At 40.8% G+C, this 13,779-nt stretch overlaps 1 protein-coding gene across 5 annotated transcripts in view; it reads left to right on the plus strand.

Moving 5' to 3' along the window:
* Window positions 1-985: 985 nt before the first annotated feature.
* The window catches only part of CSNK1E (casein kinase 1 epsilon), a 40,514-nt gene continuing 27,720 nt past the window's right edge, over window positions 986-13,779 (plus strand). For 3 of the 5 annotated variants that reach the window (XR_014492857.1, XR_014492858.1, XM_083365794.1), the window contains exons 1-2: window positions 986-1,180; window positions 4,924-5,011. Coding sequence is in view for 1 of the 5 variants with exons in the window: in XM_083365794.1 (XP_083221920.1) it covers window positions 4,936-5,011 (76 nt within the window). In the remaining 4 variants the exon portion in view is untranslated. Of the gene's footprint in view, window positions 1,181-1,321; window positions 1,489-3,637; window positions 3,753-4,923; window positions 5,012-13,779 lie in introns of those variants that run through there. The other 2 variants (XR_014492856.1, XR_014492859.1) reach the window with 2 other exon arrangements.

Raw genomic sequence — 13,779 nt, forward strand, 5'->3', positions numbered from 1 at the left:
TTCTGAAAAACCTTGCAAAGAAAACTGCAGGAACTAATCTAGTCAGTTGCCAGGAGTAAAAAACTGACTTGAAAGTGTGCGTGTCTTTGTACACAGACACAAACACAACGCACACAAAATCCCAGCCTGGGCAGTTAAGTCTCCACTGTTACAGTAATTAAGCCTCTGCTATTCTTTGCCTGAAATAGATAAATTTAGAAGCCATAGAATTAAATAAACATATGCTAGAATAATTATTTCAGTTTCAAAAATGTCTCAGGATTCTCCATTTTTACTCCCAAGTGAGCAGAGCCGCCTCTAATATCCTTAGCTGAAAAATGGAAACATCCTTCATTCTTTCTCCCAAAACCTCTGGCAGCGGTTCTGCTGGATTGAATTATTTTGCATTGCAGATGTGACATCGGTAGGCATTTATGATTACAGTGTTTGTCAGCAAACTTTGTGCATGTGTGTAATGATGAAAATAGCGGGCGGGGGTGGGTGGGTTGGATATATATATATATATACCTTTAATTCTACGCGGGGAAAAACATATATATATATATATATATATATATATATATATATATATATATATATATATATATATATATATATATATATATATATATATATATATATATATATATATATATATATATATATATATATATATGTTTAAGTATTTGTCAAGGTTTTTTGAGGAATATATATATTCCGGCACCTTTTTTGGATGGAACCTTGTAGGGTAGGCAAGGTGGGTTGTATGACATGTGTAAGTTCCGGCACCTTTTTCTTTTACAAAAAAAAGCACTGTATATATATTTCCAGCGAGCCCTATTAATCGGCTGTTGACAAGGCAGCAGAAGGAACAAAAACAAGATGCTGGCCCTTTAAATTTCTGAGGGCGGGCCCAAGGATCTGTAGGATGACATCAGCGGGTTTGGCCGTCAGACTCAATGGCAACTCAATGAGCGAGCGCTCCGGCTGTACACTGGGAGAGAGAGGCTGAAGGGGAAGGAGGGAGGCGGTTGAGCAGGCAGCGCACGGAGAAAGAGGAAGCGGCGGCAGCAGCGCAGCGCAGCGCTGGCTACGGCGATCAGCCTCCCTTCCCAATCCTCCGTCATCCTCCCCTCCCGGCTTTCCCTCCCCCCTGACAGCCCCCGGAGCAGCAGCGGGAGGAAGGCTCCTTCTAGGCGGGGTAAGTATTGAGGGGCTCCGGGCAAGTTTGGAGGTGCAAATCCGGGGGGAAAGGCCGCTCCACCGCCTCTTTGTTGTTTTTTTTTGTTGAGAGAGGAGGGATTAGGCGGGGGAGGGGAACGGCGCTGCGCCCGTCGTCCTGGGGAGGGAGGCGAGTCTAAGCGACTGAGAAGCGGGGGGGGGGGGGGGAAGGAAGATGTTTGTTTTGTTTTCGGATTTGGGGACGAAGACAAAGGATCGTCGGCACCCCCTCCCGCGCCTGGATTTCAGGATGGGTTCCCCCTTCTCTTTCTCTCTCTTTCTTTAGAGGTATATAGAAAGAGACTCGATCCTTTTCTTCTCGGTTGATTTACCGGGGGATATGGAGGGGGGGGGGGAGAGAGTTGAGATCGCCCTCGTGACCAATTTGGGGGAAGAGGAAGGGGGACTATTGTTTTGCTTTCCCCTTCTGCTTTCCACATCTGGTGATTTCCAAATAACCAGCGCTCAGGCGGGTGTCTCCTCCCCCCCCCCCACTTTTTCAACCCCGTCTGGGCTTTTTGTTAAAGGGGAGTAACCAGAGAGTAACCAGCATTGCGTTCCTAAAAGCGCTGCCTTGGGCAAATAGGGTGTGCGTGCGTTTGTGTGTGTGTGTGTGTGTCTGTCTGTCTGTGGTGAGGGGAGATGTTATTGTAAATAGCCATCTCCTTTTGTGCACAGACAAGGCTGGGTATTGGGGAGGGGGGGATAGCAAGGGAGCTTCCCTCTCTCTCCTTCCACGTTTCTTCTAAAATATTGCTGCTTAGTAGTGGCTCAGAGCCTTTGCCATAAGATCGTACAGTCTCTAGCAAATATAAGTTTTGTGCCATTTCTCATGGACTGCTGCCTTGTTTTGTTCCCCCCTCCCCCTTTCAATCATTTTGGCTCTTAAGCATATCAATATAATACGAACATTATTTAATTCTTAAGTTGTGCCGATAGCTTAAGTGAGATGGCCTTACCGATTTTTTCAATTTCTCCTTTTAATGTTTGGATTCATTGTGTGGTTGATCTGTGGCCTTTAGCTCCTTTTTGATAACAGTTCAGAGGGAGTCGGGAGAGGAGCAAGGATCTTTGTTCTGGCACATTAAGATTTTTTTTTTTAAAAAAAGATGGCATCGTATTTATCATTTCTCCATTATATTTGAAGCTATATAAAACCTGCCTTTCATACTCCTGTCTTCTAACCTAGTAGCATTATTTATATATTAAGTTAGTTCTCACCCAGTTTTGGCAGTAATCTTATTTGTATTTTTTTTACTCCCAGCAAATCAAGCAAGGCTAATGTGGAGGTACTTTAATTTACAATCATTGTTTGAAAGTGGGTAGATTGCTTACCTGTAGATTCAGCACTATGGTGAGAAGTGTGGGGCCTGTGTGTGTGTGTGAATGAAAAATGTAATTGTTTATGTAATATGATTTATATTTATATAATTCATGAGGTTGTGAGTGCTGAAGGTGGTTTTCTGAGTAAACAGAAAAAAGGGATAGTTGTATATTATAAGCATCTATTCATGCAGAGTATATGCTTTGTTAAGCTGATGGGTGGAGAGATGAACCCAGAAGATTGAATTCTTCATTAGATTGGCTGTTTCATTTTGGAAAAAGCAGACATAACTTTTTTTAAAAAAAATATCTCAAATTGTATCTGAGATTGGAAGCAATCTATCAATGAATGGAGTGGGAACAAATTTTTCCAGTTTTGACTGACTGTTCTTAGACTTCCCCATGAACTCTGCTTGCTGCCTCTGATAAATCCTTTTCCTAAGACACTTACTTATCTTATTGTTGTTACAATCCAAAGCACTCTTACTAGAAAAGTAAGTCTACTATATGGGGAGGTACTCAGGATTCTTTCTGACAAGAGGACAAGACACGCTTATGAACTCTCAGCTCCTTCCTAATTTATTAGTGGTTCTCTTAAGATATAAAACTTAAAAAAAACAGGTTGGAGGTGATTTGGCTGGAAATGCTCCTTTAAAACTGTATCAGATAACCCACATCTAAATGTTAATACTTTTCCAAGAAGTTCCATGGTCATAAAAGGTAAAGGTTCCCCCACACATGCGTGCTAGTCGTTTCCAACTCTAGGGACCGGTGCTCATCTCCGTTTCAAAGCTGAAGAGCCAGCGCTTGTCCGAGGACGTCTCCATGGTCATGTGTCCGGCGTGACTAGACGCCAAAGGCACACGGAACACTGTTACCTTCCCACCGTAGTGGTCCCTATTTTTCTACTTGCATTTTTACGTGCTTTCGAACTGCTAGGTTGGCAGAAGCTGGGACGAGTAACAGGCGCTCACTCTGTTACACGGCACTCGAGATTCGACCCGCCAAACTGCCGACCATCTGATCGACAAGCTCATACTAGCTGAAAAAATGTGGTGGCTGGATAGGCTTCCAGTGACCTGAACCATGATTTCCTGTATGTTATGGGTTGCAGTATGATCAGCCACTGGACTCTGTCTTCTTTACCCCTGGATGATGCTTTCAGCAATAATGGTGGGGAAATCTTGAAAACTTTGGAGAACAGACATTTCCAGCATTACTTGAGTTAGGTACTGACTGCTCTTTCCAGTTTTTATGCTAATTGTACGATAGTTTTAGGAGTATAACTTGGATGAGCCAAAAATGTATAGATTATGACCAATCCATATGGGAAGGAGGAGAAAATGCTTGGTCTTTTTTGATTATTAGGTTTGGATGGGCTTTATCAAACAAAATTACCTCCCTATCTTAACATTTGCGCCTTCGAAGCAACTTGCTCCACAGGAGCAAAGAGTGTATTAATTAACATGCATTACATAAATTAGCTGTATGACAGCATCCTGTAAAAGGAGCCGTGGTGTCTCCTTCCCTCCTTCAGACAGATCCATATTACTTGAAAAGGGAGAAAGCACAAGATGGTGGCCATCAGGGAATATTGCTGGGGACCCTCCAGGACTCCATTTGGTACAGGCCTATGCTAAGAGATTGCTCCTGCCATATGCACCAGAGGTGGTAAGGCTCAGATTTGGCTGGAACTCATGTTAATGAGTATGCTTGGGGGAAAAACCTTCTTTCAAATTTTTAGAAGCATATGGATTTATGACCCAGACTAAGTTGTAAATAATGTGGCAAAATGCAGTGAAGGAATTTGACCTGTTTATGGGAAGGAATAGTTGTACAGTAGAAGATGTGTATATTTGGGGAACCAATTTCTATATCTCCCATCCCTTCTTGGTCTCATCTGATGATTCGGAATGACTCTGGAGGACCTGTCACTGTTGGTACATGAGTATACTGGAATGATTTTTCTGAAATGGGCTAGCCTTTTTAATCATTAGGTTCTCTTTTATGAAATTTATGCCAGAAATTATGATCATCAATACATGGGCTTACAGTATAAATCAGTTTCATAAATTTCTGTGAGATTTGCTTCAGTAAAAAAGATTGTGGGTGACCGTGGCTTTGGATTTAAGCTTACTTTGGGGACTGGGTTGTACTTGTACTCTTATTTTTTATCCTTTTTCCACAACTTGTTGAAGAGATATTAGGCCACTAATTGCTAAACCGAAAGTTAAATGTCTTTAAATGTCTTACAGATCAGGAAACTGAGTCTACATAAGAATAAGGCACTATATCCAATGATTGAAATACTTTTAATAGAGGCCATCTAAGAATGAACTTGGATCTTTTTCATATGTACTCTTCTAACTTGACCCTGCCTGTCTTGTGCTTTATTTCCAGTGCATCTGAATCATGGAGCTTCGAGTGGGAAACAAGTATCGGCTGGGACGAAAAATTGGTAGTGGGTCCTTTGGAGACATTTATTTGGGTGAGTTTCTCATTACCGTAGAAATGTTATCTCAGGCTAAGGAACTCTGGTATCCTGGAGAATGGAATGTACAGTGGGACAAAAAAGTATTTAGTCAGCCACCAATTGTGCAAGTTCTCCCACTTAAAAAGATGAGAGAGGCCTGTAATTTTCATCATAGGTATACCTCAACTATGAGAGACAAAATGGGGGGAAAGAATCCAGGAAATCACATTGTAGGATTTCTAACGAATTTATTTGCAAATTATGGTGGAAAATAAATATTTGGTCAGTAACAAAAGTTCATCTCAATACCTTTGTTGGCAATGACAGAGGTCAAATGTTTTCTGTAAGTCTTCACAAGGTTTGCACACACTGTTGCTGGTATTTTGGCCCATTTCTCCATGCAGATCTCCTCTAGAGCAGTGATGTTTTGGGGCTGTCGCTGGGCAACACGGACTTTCAACTCCCTCCAAAGGTTTTCTATGGGGTTGAGATCTGGAGACTGGCTAGGCCACTCCAGGACCTTGAAATGCTTCTTACGAAGCCACTCCTTCGTTGCCCGGGCGGTGTGTTTGGGATCATTGTCATGCTGAAAGACCCAGCCACGTTTCATCTTCAGTGCCCTTGCTGATGGAAGGAGGTTTTCACTCAAAATCTCACGATACATGGCCCCATTCATTCTTTCCTTTACATGGATCAGTCATCTTGGTCCCTTTGCAGAAAAACAGCCCCAAAGCATGATGTTTCCACCCCATGCTTCACAGTAGGTATGGTGTTCTTTGGATGCAACTCAGCATTCTTTCTCCTCCAAACACGACGAGTTGAGTTTTTACCAAAAAGTTCTACTTTGGTTTCATCTGACCATATGACATTCTCCCAGTCCTGTTCTGGATCATCCAAATGCTCTCTAGCAAACTTCAGACGGGCCCGGACATGTACTGGCTTAAGCAGGGGGACACATCTGGCACTGCAGGATTTGAGTCCCTGGCGGCGTAGTGTGTTACCGATGGTAGCCTTTGTTACTTTGGTCCCAGCTCTCTGCAGGGCATTCACTAGGTCCCCCCGTGTGGTTCTGGGATTTTTGCTCACCGTTCTTGTGATCATTTTGACCCCACGGGGTGAGATCTTGCATGGAGCCCCAGAACGAGGGAGATTATCAGTGGTCTTGTATGTCTTCCATTTTCTAATAATTGCTCCCACAGTTGATTTCTTCACACCAAGCTGCTTGCCTATTGCAAATTTAGTCTTCCCAGCATGGTGCAGGTCTACAATTTTGTTTCTGGTGTCCTTCGACAGCTCTTTGGTCTTGGCCATAGTGGAGTTTGGAGTGTGACTGTTTGAGGTTGTGGACTGGTGTCTTTTATACTGATAACAAGTTCAACCAGGTGCCATTCATACAGGTAACAAGTGGAGGACAGAGAAGCCTCTTAAAGAAGAAGTTACAGGTCTGTGAGAGTCGGAAATCTGGCTTGTTTGTAGGTGACCAAATACTTATTTTACCGAGGAATGTACGAATTAATTCATTAGAAATCCTACAATGTGATTTCCTGGATTCTTTCCCCCCATTTTGTCTCTCATACTTGAGGTATACCTATGATAAAAATTATAGGCCTCTCTCATCTTTTTAAGTGGGAGAACTTGCACAATTGGTGGCTGACTAAATACTTTTTTGACCCACTGTATGTGCGCTGCTGCTCTTTCAAAGTTACTCTCTGTTAACATAACATAAATAAGAGCAGAGTAGACCAAAACCCTTGTTCCTGGTGATTTCCAGCTTGCCATCTGATCTTGATGCAGTTAAATGTTGAATAGTTTGGAGTACACATGCTTTATAATTGTAAAATCATTTTGACTCGTTTGTAGCAACTTGGTAAGAAAACTCCCCTTTATTAATAATCTATATTAAACTTTTTTTCTGGATAGCTAATGTTGATCATTTCTTATAAAACAAGTTCTTAGTCTGGGGCTTATAGTAGGGATTTTTAAAGGGGGAGGAGTTAGAAAAAAGTTTGGGAGAATTGGTCATTCACAGTGTAGGAGCTGTTGATTATAATTCCATCTGGCATATAACCAGCAAAGAATAGTAAATTTGGGAATTGGTGGTCGCTACCCCAGTAGCAACTTAGTTGCAGAATGATTTGAGAAATTATTTGTCTCATGTAGTTTTGACTGCTTGCTCAGCATGTTATAGAACCAGAGGAAGGAATCTGGATATTTAGGGCATGCTTACTTCCTGCATTGTCTTGTCTGAAAGGGAGATGGAACAACAAGAGGCTTTTGTACTCTTATGGATTTACCTTAAATAACTTATATCAGAGCCTTGACATCCATTTTAAAAACATGTGAATCTTTCAATAAAGTCTGACCAATCTTTACTCTTTATGCTGCTGAAGTTAATAAAGTTTTTTAAGTATGGTTCTCTGTTTGTGTTGGACTATATTTTTTGTTAGCGTGGCGGTGGATGCTTTTCAGAGATTAACTGAGTTATAATTCAAAATACCTGGAGAGTACCAGATTAAAGAAAGCTGCAGTCTTACATTGAAAGCACTACCTACTAACTGTTCAGTAACACGATGCCTCTTTGCATGTTGTTGGCTTTCCCAGCCTCCAGCCACACTGTATCATGTTGCAATGCTTCCTGGCATTGTTACAAGATTCTTCACCTTTGCTGCTTTTTGAAGTTCTTCAGTATGGCAACTTGTGGTTATTTCCTTCTCAACTGACCCATCCTTTTTTTGTATGTAAATCATGTTACATTTTGTTGAGCTAGTTTTATACTCAGCAGAGCTTTTAAAAGGCTGTTGTGTGAAATTTTAGAAACGTGATAAACAGTAAAGACAGGCTTTGTTAGTATGTTGCTTTTTGTCTGCACATTAACCTATCTCTTAGACATAGTTTGTTGATTCTGAAAAGGAATACTTCTTTATAAACTTAATGGAAATCAAAGCATCTTTCTCAGTAATCAATATACAACATATTGAGATATTTTGACTAAGTTGGATAGAGGTTTATGTGTGAGGAGCCTGTTAAAACGTATACATATGCTGAACTTTCATTCCATTTCTTAATTTCTAACTTCTATTTGTCTAAACAGAAGGTTGTCTACCTATTTGTCTACCTATGTCCAGGTAGTTTATCTTCTGTCTCAAAGGCCCTGTTCATTTCTTCTGCCACCAGATATGCCATGGTACAATAGTGATCCATTAAATACGTATCCATCTCTCTTTGCAAGTTTTGTTTTTGCTAATCTGTTCTTATTTTTGAATGACTCTGTGAAGCATTCTGTGAAAGCACTTTGATTGAAGCCTATGCAGTGGAAATGATGGGTGAGGACTAGGACTTTCTCTGGGTTTGTCCCATCCCTATGGACTGTGCAACACTGGCCTACTTAAAAAACTGGTTCTGAAGTGGCTTTTATAGCAAACTTTTGCAAGTTTAAAAAACTTTAAAATATTATTAATTGAATTATGAATTGTGTTTTTTTACTGGTGAGAATACAATAAAACCTCAGTTTTTTACTGACCTTTATTCAGCAAACTTCCAACCGGGACCAAATTTTAGTTCAAACTTCATCCTCAAACCGAAACAATCCAGGTAATTCATGTTTAAGTGGTTTGTAGCAGTTCAAGTCCTTTGCATAATTAATACAATTAAATAATCACAGAGATGATATAAACTGGCACAAATTATGTAAATTGGTTCAATTAAATACATTTGAATTTGCTGGACACTTTTTCTCCAATTGGTCTGTAAATTTACTAAATCACATAAGCACTTCAATAAGTACAGATTTTTGTCTGTGCTTACTTGACCCAATACTACAGACATGTCAAACACAAGGCCCAGGGGCCAGATCCGGCCCGCGAAGTGGTTTCATGCGGCCCGCGAAGCCATCCTGGAAACAGTGAGGGAACGGCCCCCACTGCCTTGGCCCTGGCCCAGAGACCCTCCTCCTGCCAGAGACCCTCAGATCTGTCCCACTCCTGCCCAGGCCCCCATAGGCAGCCTTGATGCGAACGATGTAGAGCTGGCCACGCCCACCCAGTAGGCCATACACACTCTAGCCATGCCCACCTAGTAGGCCACACCCACCCTGGTCATACCCACCCGGCCCCCTGAGGGCAACCGCAATGCTGATGCGGCCCTCAATGAAATTGAGTTTGACACCCCTGCAATACTATATAGACATTAGCAGGAGGAAATTTCTATATTTTCAAACTACTTGTACTGTATACAGTATATACACTGTTGGTTTTCTGCTCCTAGTTTGGTTTTCTTTCCCAAGTTCGGGGTGGTAGTGGTTAATAATGTCATTTAAATCAGAGCTCCCCAACCGTTCCACCTTAGCAGCCTGGCTCAGGGGCGTATAGGTGTCAGGTGCACACATGCACAGCTCCATTGGTGCGAGTGGTGGGTATGAGCCCTCTACTCGCGTGAGTGGACCTTCAAGCATGAGCGGAGGGTGCTTGAGCTCACATGCAAACCTCCACTTGCTTGAGTGGGTCACTTGAGAGTGGGGTGCTTGTGCTCATGTGCAAAGCTCCCCTTCCACAAACAGAGGGCTCAAGAGCCTTCCACTCAATGTGAGTGGAGCTTCATGCACAAGGACCCACCACTTGCACAAGTGGAGGTTCGCACACACGCACTTGCCTGCCACTCACATGGCTTTGTTTCAAACAGGCCGTGGCCTGGTAATGGGCCATGGCCCAGGGACCCTCGATTTAAGTAATGTAATTTAAATGACTTGCTGGCCTTTTTTTGTAAAAGCTCAGCTTCATTATATATGTTAGTTCAAGGGTCCCCAAACCCCGGTCGGGCAGACCAGTACCGGGCCGCAGCACGCCAGCAACCGGTCCGCACAAACAAAGCCCCATCCTTGGATGCAGGCAGCACACAAAACCATTCACCCTCTGGTCCATGGGAAAACCTCTCTTTGTGGAACCGGTCCCTGGTGCCCAAAAGGTTGGGGACCTCTGTGTTAATTAATACATGGCTGCTATTGATGTAAGGTTTGTATCATACAGGATACAGAATTGCATGGTGATCATTGCGACAGTAAATGCAATGGTTGTGTCATTGCTTCCATCATGGTTGTATCAGGCATCCTGTGGATGCTGCTTTTTTAAATTTTTAGCTAAAGTAGGGTATACTATACTATGCAGCAATAAGAGTAGTATTACATTCCCCATTTCAGTGTAAGAAGCTGAGTTTAGACAAAGATTGAATACCTGTTGCTGATAGTTTTAAATTATTTTATTTACTGCACTTTTGTATTTCAGTAACCAAAGTGCTATGGGCAACTCAAAATAAAACTCATAAAGCTGTCTACATGATGTGTGATGAGGTCAACTTCAACTCCCATAATTCTCAACAGTGAACATTTTGGATGTGCAGTTCTATGAGTTGGAGTCTACAGCTGGGAATTGCCAAAGCTGGGAAACTATTTTATGCCCCCACATTATAAGATGTCTCTTTGATAGGAAATGTTATAAATTCCTATTTAAACATAGAGTTTCTTGTTAATATTGGATGAGGAAAATTTAAGTGGAAATCTAGGTGCTGGCTAGTTTGTGAATTCAAAAGAATGTCTCAGAATAAATCAGTGGCAAGCAGTTTCCATACCATACTAAGAAAACTGCAGGGATGTCTCCATATAAGTTAGCAGGGGTGAAGACAAATATGCTTTATTTAGGTCTTTATTTTGGTTTATTTTAGATTCAGTCTCAGTTATCCAATTGTATGTTTGAAGAATGTAAAGGATACTGGTTTTCTGAAGAACAGTGAGTTCTGGAAGGCTCCAAACATCAATATTTGCGTAGACAGGTTTGAGTTTCCCAAATCCAGATTCATCCAGTAATTACTTCAGCTTCCTCTTGATCTGATTATGAGATAACTGAAAAAAATGTTTTCTTGCTGTAAGCTTGCTTTTTGCTATTCTGATTTTGTGTTTCTTTTGTACAAAAAAAACGTCCTCTCAAAGATACGTCAAATATTGGTTGATTAGCATCTGCACAATCTGGATACTTGTAGTATTTAGACTGTGTTCTCAGTATTCCAACCTGGATGTCTGATTCTGATTCATGTGAGTTAACCTGGGTCATACCTTTTTCTGGGGAAGAATGCCTGGATGGTTGACTGGTGAGACTAGCCTCCATTGAGCTGGACATCTCCTAAGTCTCTCGAATTCTCTGATTCTATTGTTGAATGGCTTTTGTAAACAAATGTCTGGAATGTGGAGGCTTTGCTTTGAGCGGTGAGGTTTGTTTGATTTTAGGCTCAGCTGAGCAGTACTGGTGGGACTAATATGACAGAGAGGGGTGGTGGTGGTTGTATAGTTCTCGGAACAGAATCTGATGCAGCATGGGAAAAGCAGTGTTGGATCAGAGGAAGAATTTAATAGGAGTTGTTTAATTCTGCATTAACGTCATCATCACGGAGGCCTAGGTTGTTCCTCTAGAAAGCCGTTTAAAAAAAGACAGTGAGCCAAAGGCAGCTTAGCAGTGCATGCTGGTAATATCTGCTTGGACAGTTCCTGATTGCTTGTACCTTCTTCAGGCAGAGGATCCATTCCCTTTGTTTCTTGGCCTGTTAATTCTGTCTCTATGCCTGACTTCACCCATCTGTTCTAGTCCTCCCTTTCATTTGCCATTCAGTAACACAAAATGACAAGGGAGGGGGGGGAGATGGAGAAGGAGAAATGTCATAGCTCTGTTGTGGAACACTAGTAGATGTTTGTGTGACTGCTTACTTGATTGTGCATCTGCATTTCTGCAGTGGTGAGACACACCATTTTTACTTAAATTGGTGACATCTTTTCTATAACATTGTCAACTTCAACATGCCCATGGATTTGGTCGTGTATGCATATCTTTGAAACAAATAGGTTCTGGAGAAAGCTCCCACACATGAATGAGATGGGGTAAATGCTGGATAGGAATTTTTTTTAATCATTTCCAGCTCTCTCAGATCACTAATTAAAAATTCGGGAACATTTGCATCTTTTCAACAGGAACGGTTTCTCATGTGTCTCAAGCTACTGCACGGTGTTACATGTAATCTTAAAAGCCATTTACCTACCTTATGTATAACACAATATAGATTTTGGTTGAGAAAGCAGCATGAGGTCTGTGAATACTGTACACCAAGGATGCTGCTTTACACATCTGGAGAACCATAGGTCTGGGATAGGACAGAAAGGGTGAAGTTTGTGGTGAGACAGTGCAAGCTAATATAAGGGTGAGAAGGATGCTAGAAAGGACTCATTGAAGTACTTTGTGTTCTGCATAGGTTTTGGAATTAAGTCTTAGGGACTTTATTAGTGCACTCGGTAGAAATTTTGTAACAGGCCAGAAAGGTTTATGGGTTGGCTGTTGCAAAAAAAAATCATGCCATCTCTTTGCATTTGATATTTTTGTCAAAAACAAATGGCTATATATAGTTGTGCTAAAGCTGTACTATTTTAAATAAAGAATATAGTTGAGCTCAACTTTTAGTAACTGTATTATGGACATGGCCAATTTCAAAAAGTGAAGCATGGTTGGACCTAGTTTGCATTTAAATTAGAGAGTATTGGGTAGACTAGATTGAGAAGGTCTAAAAAGCACACTAGATTAGAAGAAGGCAATGGCAAACCATTTCCGGACTGGCTAATATGGATGTTTCCCCAAGTCGCCAGAAGTTAAGCTTAGTAAGGGGGAAAGATTTTATTTGCAACTGCAATGCATTTAATTTATAGTACAAACTAAAAAGTGTTGCCTCTGATGTCTCGCTTATACAAGCTGTAAATCTTTACTATTGTTTATTTAACCATGCCCCAATTAATTTCCAAAATCCAACTGCAATCAGAAATAGTTTCTGAAGAACATCCAAGTTAAATAGCATTTGTCCAACTTGTGTTACAATCAGTTCATTGTTTGAATGTTAATCCTTTGTATGCAGAAAGTCAACGTTTTAACATTTAATGTCTCCAAACTTGGATCATTTTTGATAAAAGCTACTTTTAAAAAGTTTTGACTTAAATTGGAATTTTTTTTCTGCATTTGACTTAACGATTAAATACCATGAACGGTATTTAATTACGAGAGCATAAGATTTCGGTTTTAAGTGCTTATATAATCAGTGTGGGCATGGAATTTATATTTTATTGACATGTAAATGGATCATCCGACTTCCAGGATCAGTCCAGCCTAACCAGCTAATCTGGGAGGCTGGATCATGCCTCTTCAATTAAAGTAATTTATGCAGGAACATTACATTTTTAGATGGTGGAGAAGGAAGTTAAGACATGCCCAGTATAGAAAAGGGCTGAGGCAAGTAGAAGACAATAGGAATATGGGCATACTTAGGCATCACTGCTAAATTTGCAGGATGATAGATGAGTTGTATGTACAAATTTCTACATGAATGACTTGCCTAAGAATTATAGGGTGTATAACCTCGTTGTAAAAGCAGTACAGTACTCAGTTGTAAAGTAACCTATTTTAGCAACTGTATCTGCATCCTTACTTTACAAATACATCAAAAACTATTGATGGCAAAGTCTAAAATTTAAAATCATCGATTTAATGCTTTGCTTAATAGTTTAAATGTCTTTTAAACCTCTTTACCTGGAAAGTTTAGTAGCAAAATGATGAGAAGGAGATCTGCAAGAGACAGCAGATAATATTAGGTTGGATGTTAATTTAAAGATGGCACGCTTCTTCATACAGTTATGAGGCCTCCAACCAAAACTCCACATCTCTCACTATTATTGATGTGTTAATTGGTACCTTCAGATGTCATATACG

The sequence above is a fragment of the Vipera ursinii genome (assembly GCF_947247035.1).
Source record: "Vipera ursinii genome assembly, chromosome: 6".
Classification (NCBI taxonomy): domain Eukaryota; kingdom Metazoa; phylum Chordata; class Lepidosauria; order Squamata; family Viperidae; genus Vipera; species Vipera ursinii.